This window comes from Ambystoma mexicanum, chromosome 2p (genome assembly GCF_040938575.1).
Source record: "Ambystoma mexicanum isolate Mex_15411 chromosome 2p, UKY_AmexF1_1, whole genome shotgun sequence".
Taxonomy (NCBI): Eukaryota; Metazoa; Chordata; class Amphibia; order Caudata; family Ambystomatidae; genus Ambystoma; species Ambystoma mexicanum.
The window spans coordinates 1,157,897,763-1,157,919,643 of NC_090923.1; the positions used below are offsets into that span (position 1 = coordinate 1,157,897,763).

General features: G+C 44.3%; 1 protein-coding gene across 7 annotated transcripts in view; it reads right to left on the reverse strand.

Moving 5' to 3' along the window:
• MAGIX (MAGI family member, X-linked) overlaps positions 1-21,881 on the reverse strand; it is a 916,967-nt gene that overhangs the window by 843,740 nt on the left and 51,346 nt on the right. For 5 of the 7 annotated variants that reach the window (XM_069645282.1, XM_069645277.1, XM_069645278.1 and 2 more), the window contains exon 2: positions 10,298-10,398. The exons of the other annotated variants lie outside the window; for them this stretch is intronic. In XM_069645282.1, the coding sequence (XP_069501383.1) occupies positions 10,298-10,313 (16 nt within the window). In that variant the 5' untranslated portion in view covers positions 10,314-10,398. The remainder of the gene's footprint in view (positions 1-10,297; positions 10,399-21,881) is intronic. 7 annotated transcript variants of the gene reach the window in all.

Below are 21,881 nucleotides of genomic sequence, written 5' to 3' on the forward strand. Positions count from 1 at the left end.
CCTTGGGCTGTTGGAGGTATGATGCTCTGCCAACTTCTCTGTGACTCATATTGCTTGCTCCGAAAATTGTGCTCCCTTGTTCTATCATAGCTGTTATCATATCTCCTGTTGTTGTATTTGTAATCCCTTCTGTAATCATTTTTCCAGTATTGCCTCCTCTGATACCCTCCCACATTCTGTTCCTTGGTGTCCCATTTCTCCTTCAAAACATTAAATATATACAGATTGTAATTCTCTTCATACCATCCTATATCGGGAAAGCAGTCCATCTCTTTCCTAAATTCATGATCATATTCTTTCCATGCATCCCCCCCAAATGCTTTGTACACTTTCAACACCCTCTGCTGGTATGTCACTAATGCTACCCCGTCCTCTGGGAATTTCTGCAAAATGATATTGGACATTATTTGAAAAGCGGCCAACCAGTTGTCAAAGTTCCTTGCTACTGCTGGCCTCTTCAATAAGCTTTTCTCATCTTCTTTTATGTCTTCTATGGGTACATCCTGTCCTCTCTTTTGGCAATCTAGCAAAGTATATACATCAATGAATTCCTTCCTCCATATTTTCTCCTTTACCTTTTCGCTAATATACCATGTTTGTGCCTTCATAGCCCTGCCTGCCGTGTCTTTGCCGATTGTGGGCCTGCCATACTTCGTCATCTCTGTGTCTGTCCCCTGTGTTTCTGTTGGACTGTCCTGCCCAACCTTAGTGCCTTGTGGTGTTCCTTGCGCTAGTGGGACCACATTGTTTGCTGCCCCTGGCCCCCCTGCCCCTTGGCCCTCCACCACTTTCTGTTTCTTCTTCTTTATTATCCCCTTCCCTTTTACCCATGCTCTCAAATGCTCCCTCTCCTCGTCCCCACTACTTCCTGACTCGGTTGTCTCCCCTTCTTCTGCCTGTTTCCTGTGCTTGTTTTTCTTTGCTCCACAGGTTCTGGGTGACTTACCCTGAGCCGTGACGCATTTTTTCAACATTTTTAAAATCTTGTTACCCATTGCATTATTGATTTTTACAGTACCTTCATCATTGCTTTTCTTTTGTTTTTTCTTTGGCTCCTCTGTTTGTTGCTGCGATCCTCCTGCCACCTCTCTTGCCCTTTTCTGGCCTGATGGTAATCCTGCTTCCTCTTCGCCACCGCTGGAGTCCTCGAGTAGCAGAGGCGACATTGCCCTTGCCTTGCCCTCCTTCTGCATCACCTCCTGTACCCATTCTGCTCCATATTCGCTTGCCGCTTTTTTCACCCAAACCGCAAATTCCTCTGCCCTTTTTGCCCTTTCTTCCGCCATCCTGCTTCCTTGCAAAATGGTATTGTCGCTTCGCGGTGCTCCTTTGGGCTTTATAATGTCTTTCTCTGCCTTTTGGGTTAATAGCGGAAAAAGTGGTCAATACGAGGATTGAACCGGCGCCCTTGGCGTTGTTAGCACCACGCTCTACCCACTTGAGCTAATCCGCCCTTCTTTTACTGGGTGGTCTGTCCCTTTAACTCAGCGCGCCGCTCCTATCGTTGCCGGCCACGCCCCTTCTCTGTCGCGTCTCTCCCGCTCTTCCGCTCCTTTCGCAGGCTTCTGCGACGCCGAACGCCCGCTTCTGTGATCCTCGTTGTCCCCGGCTCTTGGCGGTCCTGCAGCTACTTCCCTGATGTCCTCCGACCGCCTCCACGCCTCCAGCTGTTGCTCGCCGAACTCCTGATTATTTGCCCGATGGCCGTCTCCTCGCTTCCCTGGGTCGGGTTTTTCGTCCGTGGCCACCGTCCAAAGAAGAGGTGAGTCCTTGTTCTCCCGACGAGCCGCTCCGTTGCTACTGCCTTACTTGAGTACAAGAAAGCCCGTAGAGGCTAAAACGTCTCAGTAATAGTAACAGGATAAACGAAAAAGCCCACAGAGGCAAAAACGTTTCCTTATCCTTCTTCGCCAGGTCTTTGGAGCCTACCCGAGTGAGGTGAGCTCCTTGGCCTGGTTGTGCTTACCTGCCTAGCGTTGGGGTCTCTTATACCCCCCTGCCTCTTTGTTGTGCCTTGGGGTGGCCGGATTTCCTGCCGCCCCCCTGCTGCTAACACCTCACACCTATCCTCCGCTGCCGTTGTCCTTCCCTGGCTGACTCCAAGGGTGGGGGCGCCGTTCGGCTGCCCCCCCCCTTATTTTCGCGCCGTTTGTCCCCCACCCCGCGCCTAACCCCCAGGCCCTCCATTTTGTCGTGCTTTGCACGCCACAGGGCCTGGGGCAAAAGAAGTGCCAAAGGGGCAAGGAAGGGAGAAAATTGCCCACACGATCCCCCGCCGAGCATAATTAAAGAGAAAGGCAGCACCTCCATTCACCCGCAGGAGAAGTGGCCCTATACAAAAGACCCCAGCACAAAACCTTGTATAAGGAGACCTTCCGTATCAGGAGACTTGCGCCGGCATCCGCTCATAAAACGCTGGTCACGAATAGAATCCCGGCAAGGCTCATCATATGAAACACCCTCGACAGCCCGCAACACATACACGAGATCGCAGGCCCAGTCCACCCGCTCGCAGAAGCCTCCCCTGCATGTGCACTTACGCCAAGAGACAGAGCATAGGAAAGCAAGATGCATTACTCTGTGGGGACCCTGCGTGTGACACTGGTAGACAAAGAGCAGTGGGGGTGCAAGGGACAGGGCCACCATCCACGGCCTTCCACGACCTTCCATGTTGTAAGAGCCACAATCAAACCAAACAGTGAGGGTCCTGAGGAGCAGAAACGTTCTTTAATATCTCAACGGCACCACAGTGTCAGGCTCGCCCAGCAGGCACAGCATCAAAGAGTACCCCGTCACCTAGGGTGACCAGACGTCCGGGTTTTCCCGGGACAGTCCGGGGAAATCACCCTCTGGGGTCCCGGGAGGTTTGCATGCTTGGGGGGCTACGGTAATTAAAACAGTAATTATTTTTCAGAACACTTTCGGAATTTTGCAGCTGGAGATTTGGTTCGAACCCCCAACCTCTCAGGTACAAGTCAGAACACTTACTGACTGTGCCACAAAAACTGGCTTGGAAGTTATTGTACAGCAAGCCATGTAATATCAATTAGAGCTAAGGATCGTTTTGATTTAACATGCCACGATTCACAGACAAAACTGCACAAAAGAGATTATATACACTTTATAGAAAGGAGAAGTGCTGGAAATATGGTTGAGGGTGGTTGTGGGGGCGTGTTGGGGGAGGGGCGGTAATTGGCGGGCTGCGATGGGGTAGTCCCTCTTTTATGTTGTTGGCTGTACTGGTTTTTTGCTTTGAAAATCTGGTCACCCTACCGTCACTCCCACCACCAGCAGGGTAAGGCCTGCACCGGCCGCAAAAAGTACTGGCCTGAGAAGCACACGGCTCAGTGAAGCCCCAGAGAGGAGAGTGTCTCTTCTGAGAGGAGAGCAGCACCACAACGACTTCCCTAGTGAGAGTGACCCCACCAAAGGGGACCACACTCCCCTCATCAACAGCGCAGCAGTCATAGCCCAATACAAAGGAGCCGGAGCGCCTCTCCCTCTCCCCCCGTCACAAGAAGCGCAAATAAAGCTGACCACACACCACGGCAACTTCCGTATTTGCGTGCAAGCAATTAGAGTGCTGTGGTCAGAGCACCCTGTCACACCCCTCGGTCGCAACCTCACCTGCACCACCCCAGGTACCACTGCGCCCAGAAGGATTTGAGAGTGTTGGAGTGGGACGCCTTGAAGCTGTGCCCAAAGTAGGAAAGACCAGCTACCAAAACGCACGTGATCCAGCCCTCCAAACATTTAACTGCAATGTTATTTGATATGTCTAGCTAGACTACCTGCCTTAAACATCATACTGTATTGTATTGTTTTTTGCACACATGTTTTTCAGTAGAACCCACACCACCGCAGCACCTCACCAGTGCACCCCACCCAACCTCACCTGCTCCTCCCTCTTTATCATCACACTCACCCTGTGGGCTACCAGCAATATGCCCCTCTCACCTACTGACCACTCCCCGCCACCTGACCCCCATTTCACTACACTCCAATCCAACAAATATTTCCACAACACCAAAATGACTGGACAGGAACACCTCCAACATAGGCTCTGGCACCTCAGAACTCGTACCAAGCCTCACAGCACCCACCGCAGCTCCCCACCTACCACACACTACAGGAACAACAGACTTAGTTCCCGCACACCCACACCACGCACTTACACACACCGCTCTCTACAACTCACACACACATCCCTCCAACACTCCACTCCCAGCCCATACCGTTCACCATCACACACTCTCAATACCCCCTTCACCACCACCTCCAGCACCCACAAACAACTTCCGCTGACACCCGCTCACTATGACCTCAAATGCGCCCTCATCGACGCCCGTTCCATCCCTGCACATGCCATTGAAATCAATGACCTTATCACCTCCTTGGACTTACTAGCCATAACCGAAACCTGGCTCCATGAAGCCGCCAGCCCCGCCATCTCACTCGCTCTCCCCACAGGATACACCATCCTGAGGCAGGACCGCAAAACCACTAAAGGCGGAGGCGTAGCCATTATCCACAAAAACACCCTCTCCACTAGAACTGGCAACCATCAATGGGAAAACAATTTTGAGGAGGAAGGGGACAGTAGTTATAGGGCGGTAATTATTGGGTGATGAGGGGTCAAGAGAGGTCTTTTTTAGTAGTGGACGAACCCAGGCCTCTTTTAGGCTTTGTGGTATGATGCCTGTTGAGAATGAGGAGTTAATGAATGCAGTAATGTTTGGAACCAGTGAGTCTGCGCATTCTTTGATGATGGTAGGAGGGCATATGTCCCCTTTGCATGTGGAGGGTTTGAATTTTTTTAGCAGGTCGGTGACTTCAATCTCCGTGACGTCTCTAAAAGTGAAGAGGGGTGTTTGAAGGCGAGGATTGTGCGGGAGATGTGTGGGGGGTGTCTTTATTGGGGAGGGCCTTGCGCTGAGATGCTATTTTGTCTTGGAGTGTTTTGACTTTGGTGAGAAGGGCAGTCTGAATGCTGGAGCACCAGGCTTCGTCCTTAACGATTTAATCTGGGCTGGAAATAGGTGAGGTGAGCTCTTTGAAGATGGAGAAGATTTCTCTGGATTTGGAGCTGACGTTAGAGATTCTTTGATTGTAAGATTCTGATTTGGCTTGCACTCTCTCCCAATTGTACCATAAACCTCATAATCACTTACAGGCCACCAGGTTCTCACCCTGACTACCAAAAGCAACTCCTGCAAATCATAGGCAACAACCTCAAGAGCTCAACTAAATCCACCTTAACTTAGGTCTACTCGACCCTAAGGATAAGGCAGCCGCATCCCTGGCCAAAGAACTCACCCACCTAGGGTTTGAACATAAAATCTCAGCCCCCACGCACTGTAAAGGCAGAACCATTGACTGGATCGCCGACCATAACTGCTCAACCTCCGCCTTTACCGACATCTTAGCCCTCCCCCGGACTGATCACCACTATACACAATTCTCTATTCCCACCTCTGCCACCCACAAGACCCTCACTCATGCCCCACCAGCTAAAGTTAGAAGTTCAAAAGAACTCACCAAAACCAACCTTGCCCCTTTTCTCAAAATCCTCGAACTTAAACCTCCATTCAGCAATGACCCTACCTCTCTTGCCAACATCTATGCCCATGTCCTCACCCAAGCCATTGAAGCCATAGCACCTCTAGAGGAAAAAAAAGAAAAGAAATCTATGCACTCCAACTCTTGGTTCTCAGAAGAACTATTGGCCCTCTGAACTAAGAAACATAAAGCCCTCACCAAGTGGCAATCTGCGTCCAACCAATCCTTCCTCAGCGAATTCAAAGAGATCTCTTCCACCTATGAAAAGCCATCTTTAAAGCCAAATCAGAATCTTACAATCAAAGAATCTCTAACGTCAGCTCCAAATCCAGAGAAATCTTCTCCATCTTCAAAGAGCTCACCTCACCTATTTCCAGCCCAGATGAAATCGTTAAGGACGAAGCCTGGTGCTCTAGCATTCAGACTGCCCTTCTCACCAAAGTCAAAACACTCCAAGACAAAATAGCATCTCAGCGCAAGGCCCTCCCCAATAAAGACACCCCCCACACATCTCCCTCACAATCCTCGCCTTCAAACACCCCTCTTCACTTTTAGAGACGTCACGGAGATTGAAGTCACCGACCTGCTCAAAAAATTCAAACCCTCCACATGCAAAGGGGACATATGCCCTCCTACCATCATCAAAGAATGCGCAGACTCACTGGTTCCAAACATTACTGCATTCATTAACTCCTCATTCTCAACAGGCATCGTACCACAAAGCCTAAAAGAGGCCTGGGTTCGTCCACTACTAAAAAAGACCTCTCTTGACCCCTCATCACCCAATAATTACCGCCCTATAACTACTGTCCCCTTCCTCCTCAAAATCTTAGACAAAGCCGCCCATAATCAGATCCAACAATTTCTGGAAACCAACACCATCCTTGGCAGAAGACAATCAAGCTACCGCAAGGGTCATGGCACAGAAACCTCCCTTTTAGACATAAAGAACCAAATCACCAAAATAATGGACAATGACAAACCCGCACTACTGCTCCTCCTCGATCGCTCCACCGCGTTTGATCTGGTTGACCACAACATCCTCACCTCCCACCTTTCTAACGCAGCACACTTTTCGCACAAGGCCACCACTTGGATTACTTCCTTCCTAAAAGGTAGGGCCATGAAAGTGTACTCAGATTTGGCCAATGCTGCCCCTGAGACCATCAACTGCGGAGTCCCTCAGGGATCCTGCACAGCACCCACCCTTTATAATCTGTTTACCAAACCGTTCGTTGACTTGTTGGATGCACTCGGCATAGCATACACCAACTATGCCAACGACACCCAAGTCTTCCTGCCCCTCACCAGGGACTACTCCCAAGACACAGAAGCCCTCCTCCAAATATATGCTACCATTCAGGCATGGATGGCCACCAATGGCCTCTGCCTAAATGGTGAAAAAACCGAGATCATCATCCTAGCCTTCAAGGAAATTCTACCTAAACTCGGCCCTGAATACTCCCACTTCCCCATTGACAACATAAACATACCAGTTTCCGCATCTGTAAAGACTCTAGGAGTCTATTTAGACTCCACACTCTCAATGATGAAACAGGTCAGCGCCATCTCCTCCGCTTCCGCGCTCACCACTAAACTCATCTATGCCATAAAACCATTCCTAACTTCCCAAAACAGCCGCTCCATCGCTAGGGCCACCATAGGAGTGAGGCTAGACTACTGTAACGCCCTCTTAGCAGACACCTCAACCAAAAACCTATGCAAACTCCAAATAGTGTAAAATAATGCACTCCGAGCCGCCCTGCGCATTCCTAAATACGACCATGTATCCCAAGCAAGACGAAATGCACACTGGCTTACAGTTAGGGAAATAATCAACTTCAAAATCCTCGCTATTACTCATAAATGCATTAACCTCACTGCACCTGCATACTCATCTGAAACCATAGTCAAGAACTCCTCAGACCGCCCCAAAAGAAGCCATCACACGAACCAACTCCACATACCCACCATCAGAAGAGCCAAAGCCGGTGGCATTGGCTTCCCCCACATTGCACCCAAGCTCTGGAACCCCCTTCCCAACACACTCAGAGCAGAACCATCCCTGCTTGCCTTTCACAAATCACTTAAAACTATCTTATTTACCTAACCCCTTCCTACATATACACCCTTCCACTTCACTACATTCCTCAAGATGTTCCTTATCTCAATTACTGTGTCTCTACAATATGCTCTATAAATGTACATTTCCGTGTAACCATCCTCCTCTCTACAATCTGCTCTATAAATGTACATTTCCATGTAACCATCCACCTCTCTAATGTAACCAGCAAGCTTGTTCACCTCTGTAACAGCGGCACAATGCCCACAGGCTGTTGTGCGCTTTAAAATCATAAATAAATAAATAAATAAATATGTTTCCCCATTAATACTTGCAGCATTCGCCAAAATACCATAAGTGGTTTGTTAATCCCATTCATATAAAGGCAAAATAAGATTGGAGACAGGACACAGCCCTGCCTAACCCCACAAAAAGGGTGCATAATATCTCACTGAAGGCATGATTATCATATAAACTCACTTTTGGGTTAGGATGTTCAGATGAACTGCCAATATCTCTTAGTATCAACCATAATTTACATGGTCGCACACTATCAAAATCAATAAAAAATGAATACTGGGGAATTATATGTAAAATAATAGATTTTTGTATTAATATATTCTTAGTCCTTGAGTGCAGGTACTAACACCTTTTTTGAAAACAGGCTTGCAAATGGCTTAATGCCTTCATAGAATTCACCCAGTCCTCAAAACGAGCCAAAAGCATCATAGTGGGCATTTTGCTGACAAAATGTCAAATGGATGACCAGGATACTTAACAATTTCAGTGGGAGAAAGCAGAGCCTGCTGAGCTCATGTTCTCATAGCTGAGTAGTCCAAGAAGTGCACATCCTTAAGTGAAAATTCAACGAATAAGGCAAATTCTTAAATCATGAAACCCACCTTTTTCGACCTATATCATAGCCATATTGGACAATTAGGACAAGGTCAATAGGAAGGAGTAAGGGAGTAGATGAAGAGTTAACTCTCTATTATCAGGTAGACTTTTTATGCACCCCCTTGGTTTCTAGCCTCTTAGGTACCAAGCTGAGACAGATTTCTCCCAGTCTTCAGATTCCCAACTGATAGCTGAGCCTATCTTGTTTGCACGTGTACTTCATATTCTTGAGAGGCCCCTCACCAGAAGGCAGCACAATGGAGGGAGGGTTTGTTCTGAAGGGACAGCATTAAACAGTCCAAGGTTGTGGCTGACAAGCAGGCACAATCCAGTGCACATACCTGCACATCTCTTTGATAGAGCAATCTGCCAATGCGGTAACCAGTGATTACATTGCAGAAAGAAATAAAGATACAATAAATGAAGGGGTAAAAATAACAAATTACAAAAATAAAGGGGGTAACAAACAATAACAGAATGAACAAATAAGGAAAATAGGCAATAATATGGTATTACAGGTTTGAGTTTAAGTGGGAAAAAAGTCCAATTAGACTTCAGTAAAAAATGGTATAAAATGGAGGACGAAAAAGAGGGTTTACAGGTATAAGTAGTCAAAGGGGTTCAGGGGGTGTTGCCCCATAAAGGGTATTTGCAAGGCAAAAGAAGGTAGAAAGTAATATGGGTTAGTGAAAAAAAACACCACAAAACCAGGATTCTAATTATTAAAAGGTCCACTAGATGGCAGTTACAGACTATAGAAACAGACTGCATGTAGATATTAGGCTTGATGTAAAAGGTACATCGTTAAGGTTTTTAAGGATTTGTTATACATACATTTAGATGTAATGTCAGTGTCAAAATCACATATAACCTGCCCATACCCACTGTCAAAAGTTACCCAATAGCAGAAATGAGACCAACTTAAAAACATTTGTTTGATATGTGGTTTGTTTTGGGATTAGGTTTGCAGGACACCAAAATTACATAAAAGGTTGGGAGAAAAGGAACTTGAACTTCGTGGTCGCTTTCCAAACAATTCCTTGTCAGGGCTCCTCCTTATGCATTTACCCTCTGGGCCCTCTCTCTGGAAGTGTTTTTGGGACTCTCGTTGACTTAAAGCGACTTCACGCAGCCCATTTCTGGCAATGTCTCTGGATCATTTGTCACGGGTTTTTTAAACGGTTCCCCCACCTGGCTATGTATAATGTCTTTGAGACTTTTGTTATGGGCTTTCCAGGGGCTTAGAGTATATAAAAGGAAGGTTGCGCCTATAGTTTCTAAACCAATACGAAAGATTCTAATAAAAGATCCACAGTACTTCAACAATGGATAGATACAATCTATGGTATTACAAAATGTACTTTAATAATTTTATTTAAACAACAATGATGGTAAAATCATAAGATCACAGACACTTACATGCGAAAAAAAGTAACAACATTCATCTCTTGGCCAAGAAAAAGATACAAACACTTATTCCTGAGACATCATACACAGTTAAATCAAACAAAGGTTTTTCAATCTGTGTTCAAACATAGCCCAACATGTTTCTGTTCTTATGATGTAACCCAATATAGTACATTCCTCTGGGGGTTAGCAATAAAGAATTTATGTGTGTTCCTTAGTATTCAATCAACGTGCTGCATACTTTCTTGACTAAAACCAAAAAGCAAAGATACCCTGTCTTAGTCCAACAATTAAAAGGTTCTTCACAATGATTCACCTTAAACTTAGAGCATACCCCATGTTAGACCAAACAAATTGTTTATTTGTCAATACCTGGTGAATAATCCATGGTACACCGGCGGCGACATAGGTTCACCAAATCTTCACTACCAATGTGGGAGTCTTCAAACAAACGCCATATCGATATGGCTATTCTGCAACCCAAAATCATATGGGACTTATTTCAATAGCAAATCCATTGAATAATAAAATCAAAGAATTCACCATTCTCAAATACCAAACAAATGTACTTTTACCTACTAGGTGTCCTGTGCCAACTACAAAATGTAACATAGAATGAAAGGGCTTCAGATTCTCAACATTGTCCACCCGCAAGATCTAAACAAGGAGGATGGAACACTTAAAGATATGGGCACATTGACCACACAGAGAAACTTAAAATTATCATGCGACTGGAACATACTAATGAGAACTCCCCATCTAATGACATGATGGAATGAATAGCTGATCTAATCCATCACCCACTACCAGAATTGACTGATGCCCAATATTAAAGCCATCCCAATTAATGAGTGAATGATACTTTACATAGAAATACTTTTAAAAGGATGTTATATGACAGACCATTACCTCTACGGAAATCCTGAACTTCCCCAAGACGCATAGATAGTTGTAAACACGTCCGGTCTCTCACTCACTCTTTCACTGGTTTCACCCAGATGCAACTAAGCGAATAGAGTTAGGAAAGGGGTCCAGGCTATCCTTGCTCAGTACAAACCACAAAAACAAAGTTTCAACCCTCAACATACAACACCAAGATCAATCATTGTCTGGCACCACAAGCTCCAAACATGTGCTTGATCATGACTGCCAAGATCGCAGCCACCTGCTAGAGTCCACAATTCAAGGTCAGAGACCGTCCCGGTAAAAAAACACTGCTATTTCTAAACCACGTTGTGCATGCGTGATGATGTCATCACAACCATGCAGGATGAAGGCACACGCATGCCCCGCGGCAGTAAAGGCTGATGGAAGGAGAACCCACCTCTCACAGGTGGAGTTACACCCTCAAATATCATGTAGAAGGAAACCTGAATATCTAGCTATCCATAAAGGCTACACCAAGCATATTAAAATAGGTACGCCTATGCTCAGATGTACAATATCTTTTCAGGCCTGTACCATGTCCAGAGTGAGTATCTCCAAGAACCCACATATATCATCCTACTGTGGTCACACCCAAAGGACATAATCATCAAATTGTGATCGGCAGTTAATTAGCTTTAAGGTTAACATCATGCCTTGTCACACTGGCAACCATTACGGCTAAACAGCTACTCATGGCTGCCACATAGGTAAATAAATACAGTTGTTCAATTAGTCTGGTTTTACAGTTCCGGTTTGTTTTCCCTATATAGTGCAAATCACAAGTACGTGGGATCATGTAAATTACATTTTCAGTATGGCAATTAGTGTGTTCCTGAATGTTTCAAGGTTTATTCAATCCAATGTCCACAGTAAGTGATTTACAGGTAAAAGGACCAATCACACAGGAGCCACATGGGTGATGTCCGACCACTGGGGCCATCCCACACAATGTAGTTTGTTTGCTCACATGTGGTTTGTTTTGCAAGATGTCATTCCTAATAATCACATTCCTGATATTCATTCTTCTTTTAAAAGCTACAATCGGTCTGGAGGCAGTTTTGCTGAAAGTATGCTTCCAATGTTTTGGTATGATCTGTTTGATCTTATATGACTGGTTGTTGATTTGACTCACAAATATCAAACAGTCATCTTTTTTATCCTTCGGTTGGTGCTCTAGAAGAGCCTCCCAATTATTATTGTAGGCTCGTTTGGCTGATTCTTTCACCAGTTTGGAGGGATAGCCATGAGCCTTCAATTTAAATGATACATGTTCAGCTTCTAATTCAACAGATTCTTTTGTTGTAATACTATTCCTTTTTAACCTGAGAAGTCCCATAATGAAGTAAAGCATTTCCAGCTGTCATTTTAGTAAAGGGTTTAACCTGCAGGAGAACATCATGATTGTAAATGCTAATATCCAAATGGGTTACTTCCACATTTGCTCATGGTGGCAGTACACTTTAAATAGCAATTCTGCACATTGAGCCATTCAACAAATTCTCGTGCTGTGTCGTCAGTTCTTTCCCACAGCACAAAGATATTGTCTATCTAACGGAACCACTTAATTATTTTGCATTCATAAGAATTTGTTCTGCCATAAATCGTGGTTTCCTCAAACATATCAACATAAAGATTTGCTAAATTAGGTGCCATGGCCGCCCCTATAGCAGTTCCTTCCATTTGTATAAATAGTTGACCCTGAAACTGGAAAAAGTTATTTCTCAGTGCGGTTTCAGTACACTACATGATAAATTAATTGCTCACAGGACAATTATCCTCTCTTTTGAGCAATACTTCTTTGATAACTTGCAAGGTGGCTTGTGGTATTTGCGTATATAAACATTGAATATCCAGACACATCAAAAGTGTTTGTTGGAATCAAAAGATAGACCTTCAATCTTATTTATCGCGTCTCTAGTGTCTTGTATGTAACTTTACATCTTCAACACAAAAGGGCATAAATATTTGTCCACATTTTAGAGAGGGATTCAGGGATTGAGTTCACGCCGGAGACAATAGATCTCCCTGGAGGCCTGATTAGTCTCTTGTGAATCTTAGGGAGGATGTAAAAAACAGAAATCCTACCACCCTCCCTCACCAAAAAACCAGCCTCCTGTTTACTGATCATTTTTAGCTCCAGGGCTCTTTCAATTTTCTTACTAATCATACTAATGGGAGCCAGATTGGGATCTTCAGTATTTTTGCTACAGCTCAACTCATCGGAAAGAAGATTATTACCTTCTTCTCCATATTCAGCTGTATTGAGAATCACAATATGTCCCAGGCAGTAGGAAAACGTCACTATAACCCCCAAAGTCTTGGGCACACCGTTTATATATTGTTTGCCTTTCCAGGGGCTTTGCATACTGTGTGGCACACAATCTAAGAATCGACATTGCAGGCTTTCCAGGGGTTCCTGTACTGTGTGGCCTATAATGTCTCACAGTGTGTGAAGTGGATTATCCGTGCTTTTCTTCAAGCATTGTTTACATATTCTCTGTTTAACGGGGGCCTTGGTGTCTTCATCTGATTGATGTAGAGATGTACTGTCTTTCCATTAAGAGCCATGGGATTAGAGGAGGTAGGCACGGGAAGCTGGGAAGCTGTCCTACCTAGGAAGGTCTCTCTCACTTTCCCCTGTGAGGGTCCTGACCTGGCCCTGGTTGATCACCTCCATATTCCTCCCAACTTCACTGCTTCTGGCACCTTCCTAGTGCTTACAAACAGTCCTCTTCTCCTTACTTTTGTTCCTCGCACCTCCCTAATACCCTTTCCCCTTCACCTCTTTCTTTCTCCTCTGAGTACCGTATTCCCGCCTCTGAGGTCTTCCCTCCTCTCACTCAATCATGTCTAAGGTTCTTACACCTTCTTTGATCATCTGAGCCCCCCTAATGACAATTATTTACTACCTCAACCAGATGTTCCCTGGCAACCCTCTCCTGACAACTCACTTATTCCTCCTTCCCCTGATGGCCCCTTCTGAGCTCCCTCAGATATTTCACTTCCAACTCCATCACCTGATGTTCTCTTCCCACTTCTTCCAGGTACTTCATTGCTACCTCAGATGTTCTCTTCCCACCGCCTGTTACTCCACTGCTACCTCCTCCACCTAATGCTCTCTTCCCACCTCTTCCTAAGTACCACTGACTGCAGCTTCTGCAGATCCTAAAGCTCTTCTTTCTTCCTTTCATGATACTTACCAACTCTGCCTTTAATTCTTCTTCCTCCTTCTTCTCCCACTCTGGTCTCAAACTCTCACTCCTCTTGATTGACAACGTCCTATCTCCAATCCTTTCTTACTCTCTACTTCCCTCCTTTCCAACTACCTGTGCGTAAATGATGGCATGAAAACATTACGCTTTGCTTTTATGTCTTCTTTTAGGCGCTTTGAAACACAAATTACTTGATGTATAAGCGCCTTACAAATGCACAATAATATTAAAACAAATATTTTTTTGTACTTCTCCTCCCTTTATTAAAGTACCTCAGATGTCTGTACTATTCCATATGTCTCGCTCAAAGATTTTTAAACGGAAAGTTTATTCTGTTAAGGTTATGTTCTGTACTTATTTATTTATCAAGATTTTGTTCACAAAGCAGTTTGTGTTGGTTTATAGGAATTAACTATTTTCGCATGAGTAACATTTTATTGAGGGTACATGCTTATAAAGTTCTTATTACATTTCACATCTCAAAAATGGAACAAAGTAGATAATTACTGTAACTTTGGTAATTACCATCACACCTAATCCTACTCTTCCTTGCCGCAATCCTTACTTATGTGACTACCCGGTTTCTTAAACCTCAACCAAAAAAAGGTTTTGCCAGGAGCACCCTCTCTTTTTGCCAACCCCTCTTATAGGAGGCATGTTAACCATATTAAATCCTGTTTATACCTACCTTGCCAAAGCATGCCATTTACTTGGGAGGGAAGAAGCGAGAGAGCGCTGTAAGAACAAGGATTAGGAGGTGTAGCACTAGGAGCACCCGGAGTAATGGTGATTGCCAGAAGTAATTTAGTAACTGAGTTATACTGAGGCCATTTGTTGGTGCCAAAACCAATGCAACAACGTAATATTACAACACACCTGTACTTTTAATTAGTAAAAAAATGGTGTTTAAACAGAATCAGTCATTCTGAGTGATTGATCCATCTGGATCCAGACTGTAGAACTCGCTACAAACATCTGAATGGAGCCCACCTTGAACCTTTCCCTAAGAAGCAGCCGTCCCTTATTAGATTGACCCTGATCACCACGAACAAGAAGCACCTGATTGATACATAAGAGCAGAATGCTTGTTATAATCCACTGACTAACTGTAACAGGGGAGCCTTAAGCTCCTGAACTGACAGAACAGGGGTCACAATGGTGTGATTTGCATAAAGAAGATGTATTCAAAATGTGCAGAAGCATGATTCTTTTGATATCCCTTCTGATATCCAACAGATGCAGCAACGTTTCCTCAGTAGAAGGAAAACATTATAGCAAATTCAGTCCCTCAAAAAAGTGAAACAAGGAAAAGATCTTAGGCTTTAAATCTGGTTCCAGACACAAGATAATTGCTTTTGTTGTTACAATCAAAAACGGCTCCTGCGTTGAGGTAATTGGATGAATTACCACCACTAACCAACGCTGATACAGGGGCACAGAGGGCAATTCGGGAAATGGCACGGAGAAGAAGGTTGGGTGGTTGGGAAGAAATCCTGTTTAACAGCATTGTCAAAAGAAGGTTGAACTAAATTCACAAGTAAGTTATAAAAAATCAATTATAAGGAATGTTCTAGCAACACATTAATCATAGTGCAATGTTACATTAGTGTACAACGCATTATGTCTGGAATCAACAAGAACTGTTTTGATAAAAACTAAAAGGTTCCTGGCACAAAAGAGCACCATTTTCACCTATATCCTCCTGGCTGATGTGATATCCACTAAAATGGGGATTTTAAGGAAAAATAATTCAAACTGCTGAATCTAATGGTTCAAAAGGAGGAAGTTGCAGAATCCTACAGTCAAAGGAAAAATCACTGGCAGGTATCAGAGCTTTATGGGGAGGGAATTGCAATACAAAATTCATTGAAAGTCTGGCAACTAAATTAGGCGTTTTGGCATACTGCCTTCAGAGGCTGTAAAAGCCTGTATAGCTTCCCACTGACTCCCAAAAGGGGAAACAGCAGGACCCAAAGAGAACCTATTAGGAATGAACTGCATGACCTGAGAAATCAAATACTTTTGGAATGACCTGCACTGTTTGGAATAAGATGCCAGGTTAGGCCTTCCAGACTGTTGTAACATCAAAGCTAGATCCCTGGAAAGATATGTCTCTAAAAAGAACTTGACTACAATTTGCACACCTCTAGCTGATTTTGTTCAAGACAGGGTTAAGACTAGTGAACCGTGAAAAGGTGCCTCCGAATTTTCCAAAATGTGGCCACTGATATTAGAAGTAGCAGAGGGAACTAGCCTTTTGAGGCCAAAAAGGAGCCACAAAAATGATCCTGTGACCATCCCTCTAATTTCTGGCAGGCACTGTGGGTATGAAGGGAAATAGAGGGAATGCACCTCACCATCTGGAGTACCAGCCTGCCAGCACGCATACCAGGCATATGGCCGCTTACTCCTATCACAGCTAACTCTAGGTTTTCCTTGCCCGGAACTCCCCCTCTTCTAACCCATTTCCTCCTCATTTCCTCCTCTCCTCCATTCTCTGTTACTCAGGCTCTGCTGTGGCACCACAATCAGGACTGATTTTTGTCCTGATGACTATGGTTACTGCAGGAACTGAAGTAGGTGTCGCAGGAAGGAGGCACTTAGGTGACCCCCACGTCTACCCTGTTAAAGAGGTCCTCCAATACACCTGTGAGTCCATTTGTGAAAAGTTGAATAGCATTTAAGCGCAGAAGGAGTGCATCAAACAAATATCAGAGCAGCACGTTCAGGCAATGCATGATCCAGTGCAGGGGGCATCACAATGAGTGGCAGGGAAACTGGGGAGGCAGTGCCACCACCTGTCATATGTGATAGTTGCCATCTTTGTGGTGGGTCAGAGGGTGAGGGAACGAACAGAGGTCAAATCAGCTGGACAGGATAAGGCTAAGGGTCATGGTGCTCACAGTTCAGAACCTCTGTCGGGTGTACTCTGCAAGGTCTACCTCGGCAAGCCCCACAGAAGGCCGCCTTGCTGGAAGTCCCCATCGGAGTCTCAATGCGACAGTCGTGCATGCACCACCAGCAACATCAGGAGGTGCCAAGCACCCCCCAAATAGGACGGTGTCAATCGGAAACATTGGACTGGGGCATGCTGAATGTGGGAGAGCATGGGATTTGGGAAAGAGCCGGATGGGAAGTCATGGGTATTGGGGAAGAGGGAGGCGGGAGAGCACGGGTGTTGTGGAAGAGAGCAGTGAGTGGGCATGGGTTTTTACTTTATCATAAACAACCCAGTGGTAATTTTGGTTGTGTCATAACTATTATGTTAGTCAAGTGAATTGTGGGTATAAATGCAATAAAACATGTTCTCTAGGACTTGTTTTAATACCGTAGGTGCACGTCCCAAATTTCAGCATACCCATTACATGATGGCATGGTTTCTCCATCATCGTCCTCGTGGCATGCCTGCAGGTGGACATGTTGTCCAGCATACAATATACTGTTAGAGGCTTGCCCACCTTTGAGGCCTGTGCATGAGGGCTCCTTCTTGGCGCGTGAAGGCACCTGAAGCTTGTCTTTAATAACCCGAATGCCATTTTGAGGCACAGCCACGTGTAAATGCATGCCATTGTATTCCAACTCCTGTGGTGTGCCAGGGTTCTGTATTGGTGTCATGGTCCATGGAAGCTGTGGATATCCACAGCCACCTGCAGTGGAAATGGAATACTGAGTTGTGTGATGTGCAGAACTTTAGGAATGTGTTTTTTCTTAGCTCATTCCGATATGTCCTCTTTCTTTAAGTGAGGACATTGTTTGCTTTGATGTGCACATTATTTTCCATGTGCACAACTAACGAAGTAAGCCATTTTGTTAGCATGCACCGTTTGTGAGCTATCAATTCTATGGAGCGTGGAAGGGCTTTTTTCCCTCTCCAACCACAACATTTCTTTTCAAATAAGTAAGAAATTTGCATCTTACAGAACATTTTCCAAATGTATTGTCTAAAAATCACATTTTTATACGATAGGTTTTCTAAGACAGCTCAGAAACCAATCCAAGGACTTAAGGATCTCCCACAGTACCTAGCAAAGGTTTTCCTGTGCACAAAGAATACATGTATGCACCAAAGAAAGCATTGAATACTCAACATAAGCAATTAGTTTAGTTGTAGATATGTATTTATCGATTGACAAACACTGCTCACTGGCAATGCAGAACATGCTTTATGCCACTTGAAAATAACAACATTCATCTGAAAATGTATAACAATGTAATGTATAACGTAATGTAATGTATAACAAAGTACTTTCAGCACCGGAAGTGTCTGAAAGTGTCGGCTGTTTGGTTGAATCGACTGTGCCGCTGTGTTTTTGCTGTGTCTTTGCTTCATAACATCGCCTTCGGCAAGGAGAAGTTCTAGTTGTGGCGAACCGCGACTTCAAACCCTGTTGGATGGACTTCAACAAGTAACTATTATTGACTGTTGCCTTACTGCCATCCGATTGCCTGTAAAAGTATGCTTAAGCTTGATGCTTGATGTTATGTTACGTGTTGTTACATGAAGAATTTTACTGGCACCATTCTGAAGCGCTGCTTCTTTCTTTCAGCCACAATCCTTCTGCCTGATTGCCCCGCCCGCCTGTGCAGCGATTGGTTACTAGACACTATACCTGGCCCATGTACGTGCACCGCGCGCGCACTGGAAGTGTCTGCTGTTTGGCTGTTCGGCTGGCGGGGCAAAGGCAGTGGGAACGTTCCGTATATTAGTAAGTGTGTTGTCAATAATCAGTATTCATCCAAAAATCTGCGTAGAATTTGTTGTTACTTGTCTAGCCTGTCACTCCAGTAACGATGTGTAAAAACTAAATTCCAGCAATAAGGAGAGATGCTGGTGCTGACTTTTTCACTGCTGTCAGCACCAGACGTGTGAGTCTTGCAAGGGCTGCCGCCTGTCCTCTACTCATTGTGAATGATGAGGAGGAAGCCCTTTTGCAATGTGCGCAGGAATGTTCCCCTCATTGCAAAACCATTGAGGATCTAATTGATCCGTCACAGCCTCTTTTTGTGGACTAGGAATCACCTATTTCTAATAATGCTAAAGGTGAAACAATGGTCAACAGGGATTTGTTGGCCGTGGTGGATGTATCCATTCCAGGCAGTTTTTGTTATGATAATCTGGCTGATTCTCTGTTTAACAACCAACAGGAAGGTACAAACCCTGTGACGGGTCGGATGGGGAATTTGAACGATCTAACCCAACCAGTTATGGGGTCTGATTTTTCTGCAATGATGAGTATATTTAACAGACTGCCGCTGTCTGAATTGAGAAAATTGCCTTTGGCAAACGAGGTGGACAAACTACCTATAAGATTTACTGAGTCATTTGTACTGGCCATGAGGGCTGAAGCTAAGCTTAATGAGAATGATTGTAAAATGCAGATACCATGCACTAGTTTGAATAATACCACTTCTAAGAAGGAAATAATTGTAATTGCATCCACACAGGAAATGGGAGGGGTGAACAACTCTATTAATCTGGTCCATAAAGAGGACCTGGGTGAAGAAAATCTGAAGGGCGTAACGCAAGGCAACGTCTTATTTGTGGATGCCTCTATTGATAATTTTGAGGTAAAACTATCCAAAAGGCAGCGGGAAAAAATGGGCAAACAAAGAAAAAAGAATAACAACATTGCTGCCAGCCTCAAAAAAACCTCAAGGAAATTCTTGAGGGATGTGGAACCGACACAAATGATGAAAATGACTAATGAAGAGGGTGAACCTTCTGAGGTGGCGTACAAAGACGTGAGGGCCCAGAGAGATCATTTTGTGAAGGGTATTAGAGACCAAAATGTGAAGGGCAATTTGGTAAACCACAAAACTAGTGAAGATATAATTGTACAGGATAGGTACACAGAGGGTGAGGCTACCCTGAATGAGGCAATGAAAAAGAAAAGTGATGTAATGTTTGAAATCTTCAAAATGGTACCCATGCCAACTACCACTAGTGTGACTTCAAACTTTGAGTCCGTTTGGGGGCAAACTATACATAATGATGGTAGTGATGGTGTGCTGCTTATTGAAGCTAATTCGGCTGACAATGAAAAATCTGCTAGACTTGTGGTTAAAGGGTGCAATCCTGAGGGAACTACTGCGAATATTTCAATGGGTAATGGAGAATTTAAAAGTGACACACCCCCTTCGAGGACAGATTGTGATGTGATTGTGGGCCCCGAAGTCTCTAAAAATGCTATGAATGCAAATGAAATACGACAACTAATTATTAAGGTGCTTAGGGACGATCTTGCTTCTGGTCCTGATTACCACCTTTGAAGCTATACCTCAATCCAGAAAACTGCATGAACATCTACCGGCCTCCAGTGCTGGGTCTACCCTGATAGGGTGTGATAAGGATGTTTTTGGTGTTAAGCAGAATAAGTCTGAATTTGCTAATAATTACCGGATGTCTGGTAAGCGGGATACAGATTTACGTCAACTGGTTTTTCCAGAGGTGCCTGGGCAAATTCTCAAAGCCTTATTTGAGGATAAGGGTCACGTATCTCTGAATAGACCGTATATTCTATCCTTATTGTCGACTATTCCCGACCTTAGTTTAATAACCTCATCAGATATTAAACTGGTGGATTACATACATAGATTTAGATACAATTATGTTCGCCTTGTCATTCCCTCACCCTTGGTTAGGTCCATGCTCTTGAAGGAGGCCGAACAATTACAAATATGTGGCTTTGATATATATGAATATAGACCAACTATGCAAAACCCTCCAGAAGCCGGTGCCTTTTGAGGGGGGTAATCAAGAGAGAAGGCCTGGTAATGACATTTCTAGGGCTGAACAAGATCTGAACAAACAGGATTGGCTTTGGCTGGCTTTGGCTGGCTTTGTCTTTGAGGGAATCGATTGATACATTGAAGCAGCTGGGTAAGCCTCTTTAGCTCCGGCAACAAGCTTAAATGTGTGAGCTGGAACTCGAGAGGCTGTCTCAATCTGCTGCAGAATGTAAAGCATATGAGATATTTGAGTGAGTTTGATTTTATTCTCCTTCAAGAGACCTGGTCCAGGGTTCAGTTATGCTGGGACTGCTTTGATGTCACTTCGGTTTGTGCTTATGGCACCAATAGGGGTCACCCAAAGGGGGGATTGATTATACCTGCAAAACAAGCCAACAAAATGGTGAAAACGGGGGAATGGATTTGTTCACATCATTTTCTAGTGGTTTCCTTTAAGCTGGTTAACATTAGTGAGGGTTTCTTGGTGCTCATTATTAATTTATACTGGAATCCCAGTGAACATACGGATCTCACTCTCGAAAAAGAGCTCATGAACTTGGGAGCTATAATGGAATTGTGGCTACATAGCAACCCAGGAGGTAAGATTATAATTGCTGGGGACATGAACGCTAACTGTTACTGTGACAGGTTGAAGGGTGATGTTGCTGTGGCCTTTTCTGGAGATCATGATAGAGCAGTCGGAAATTCTGATCTACGTGGGAGACTTTGGACCCATTTTGCCGAATCTTGGGGCCTGGATCTCCTCTATAATGACCACTACACTTGGAAGGCTAGAGGTCTAGAATCCATAATTGATTATGTCTTTCCATCAGCTCCCTTGTCCAAAGGTTTATGTAAGTTTGAAGTTAAGGAATCCAGAAGTAGTGACCATTGTTTCCTTACCTTCGAAATGAGAGTTGATTTTTGTAAACCACCTGTGAAAACCTACACACATAATGTAGATGTAAATGTCAGAGGGAATAGAATCAAATGGTGTCACAGACTGAACGTTAAATTTATTGCCACTATGATTAGAGATCATGATCTAATGTCGGTTTAGAATCGTGCTGAATGTTATTCAGCTACTA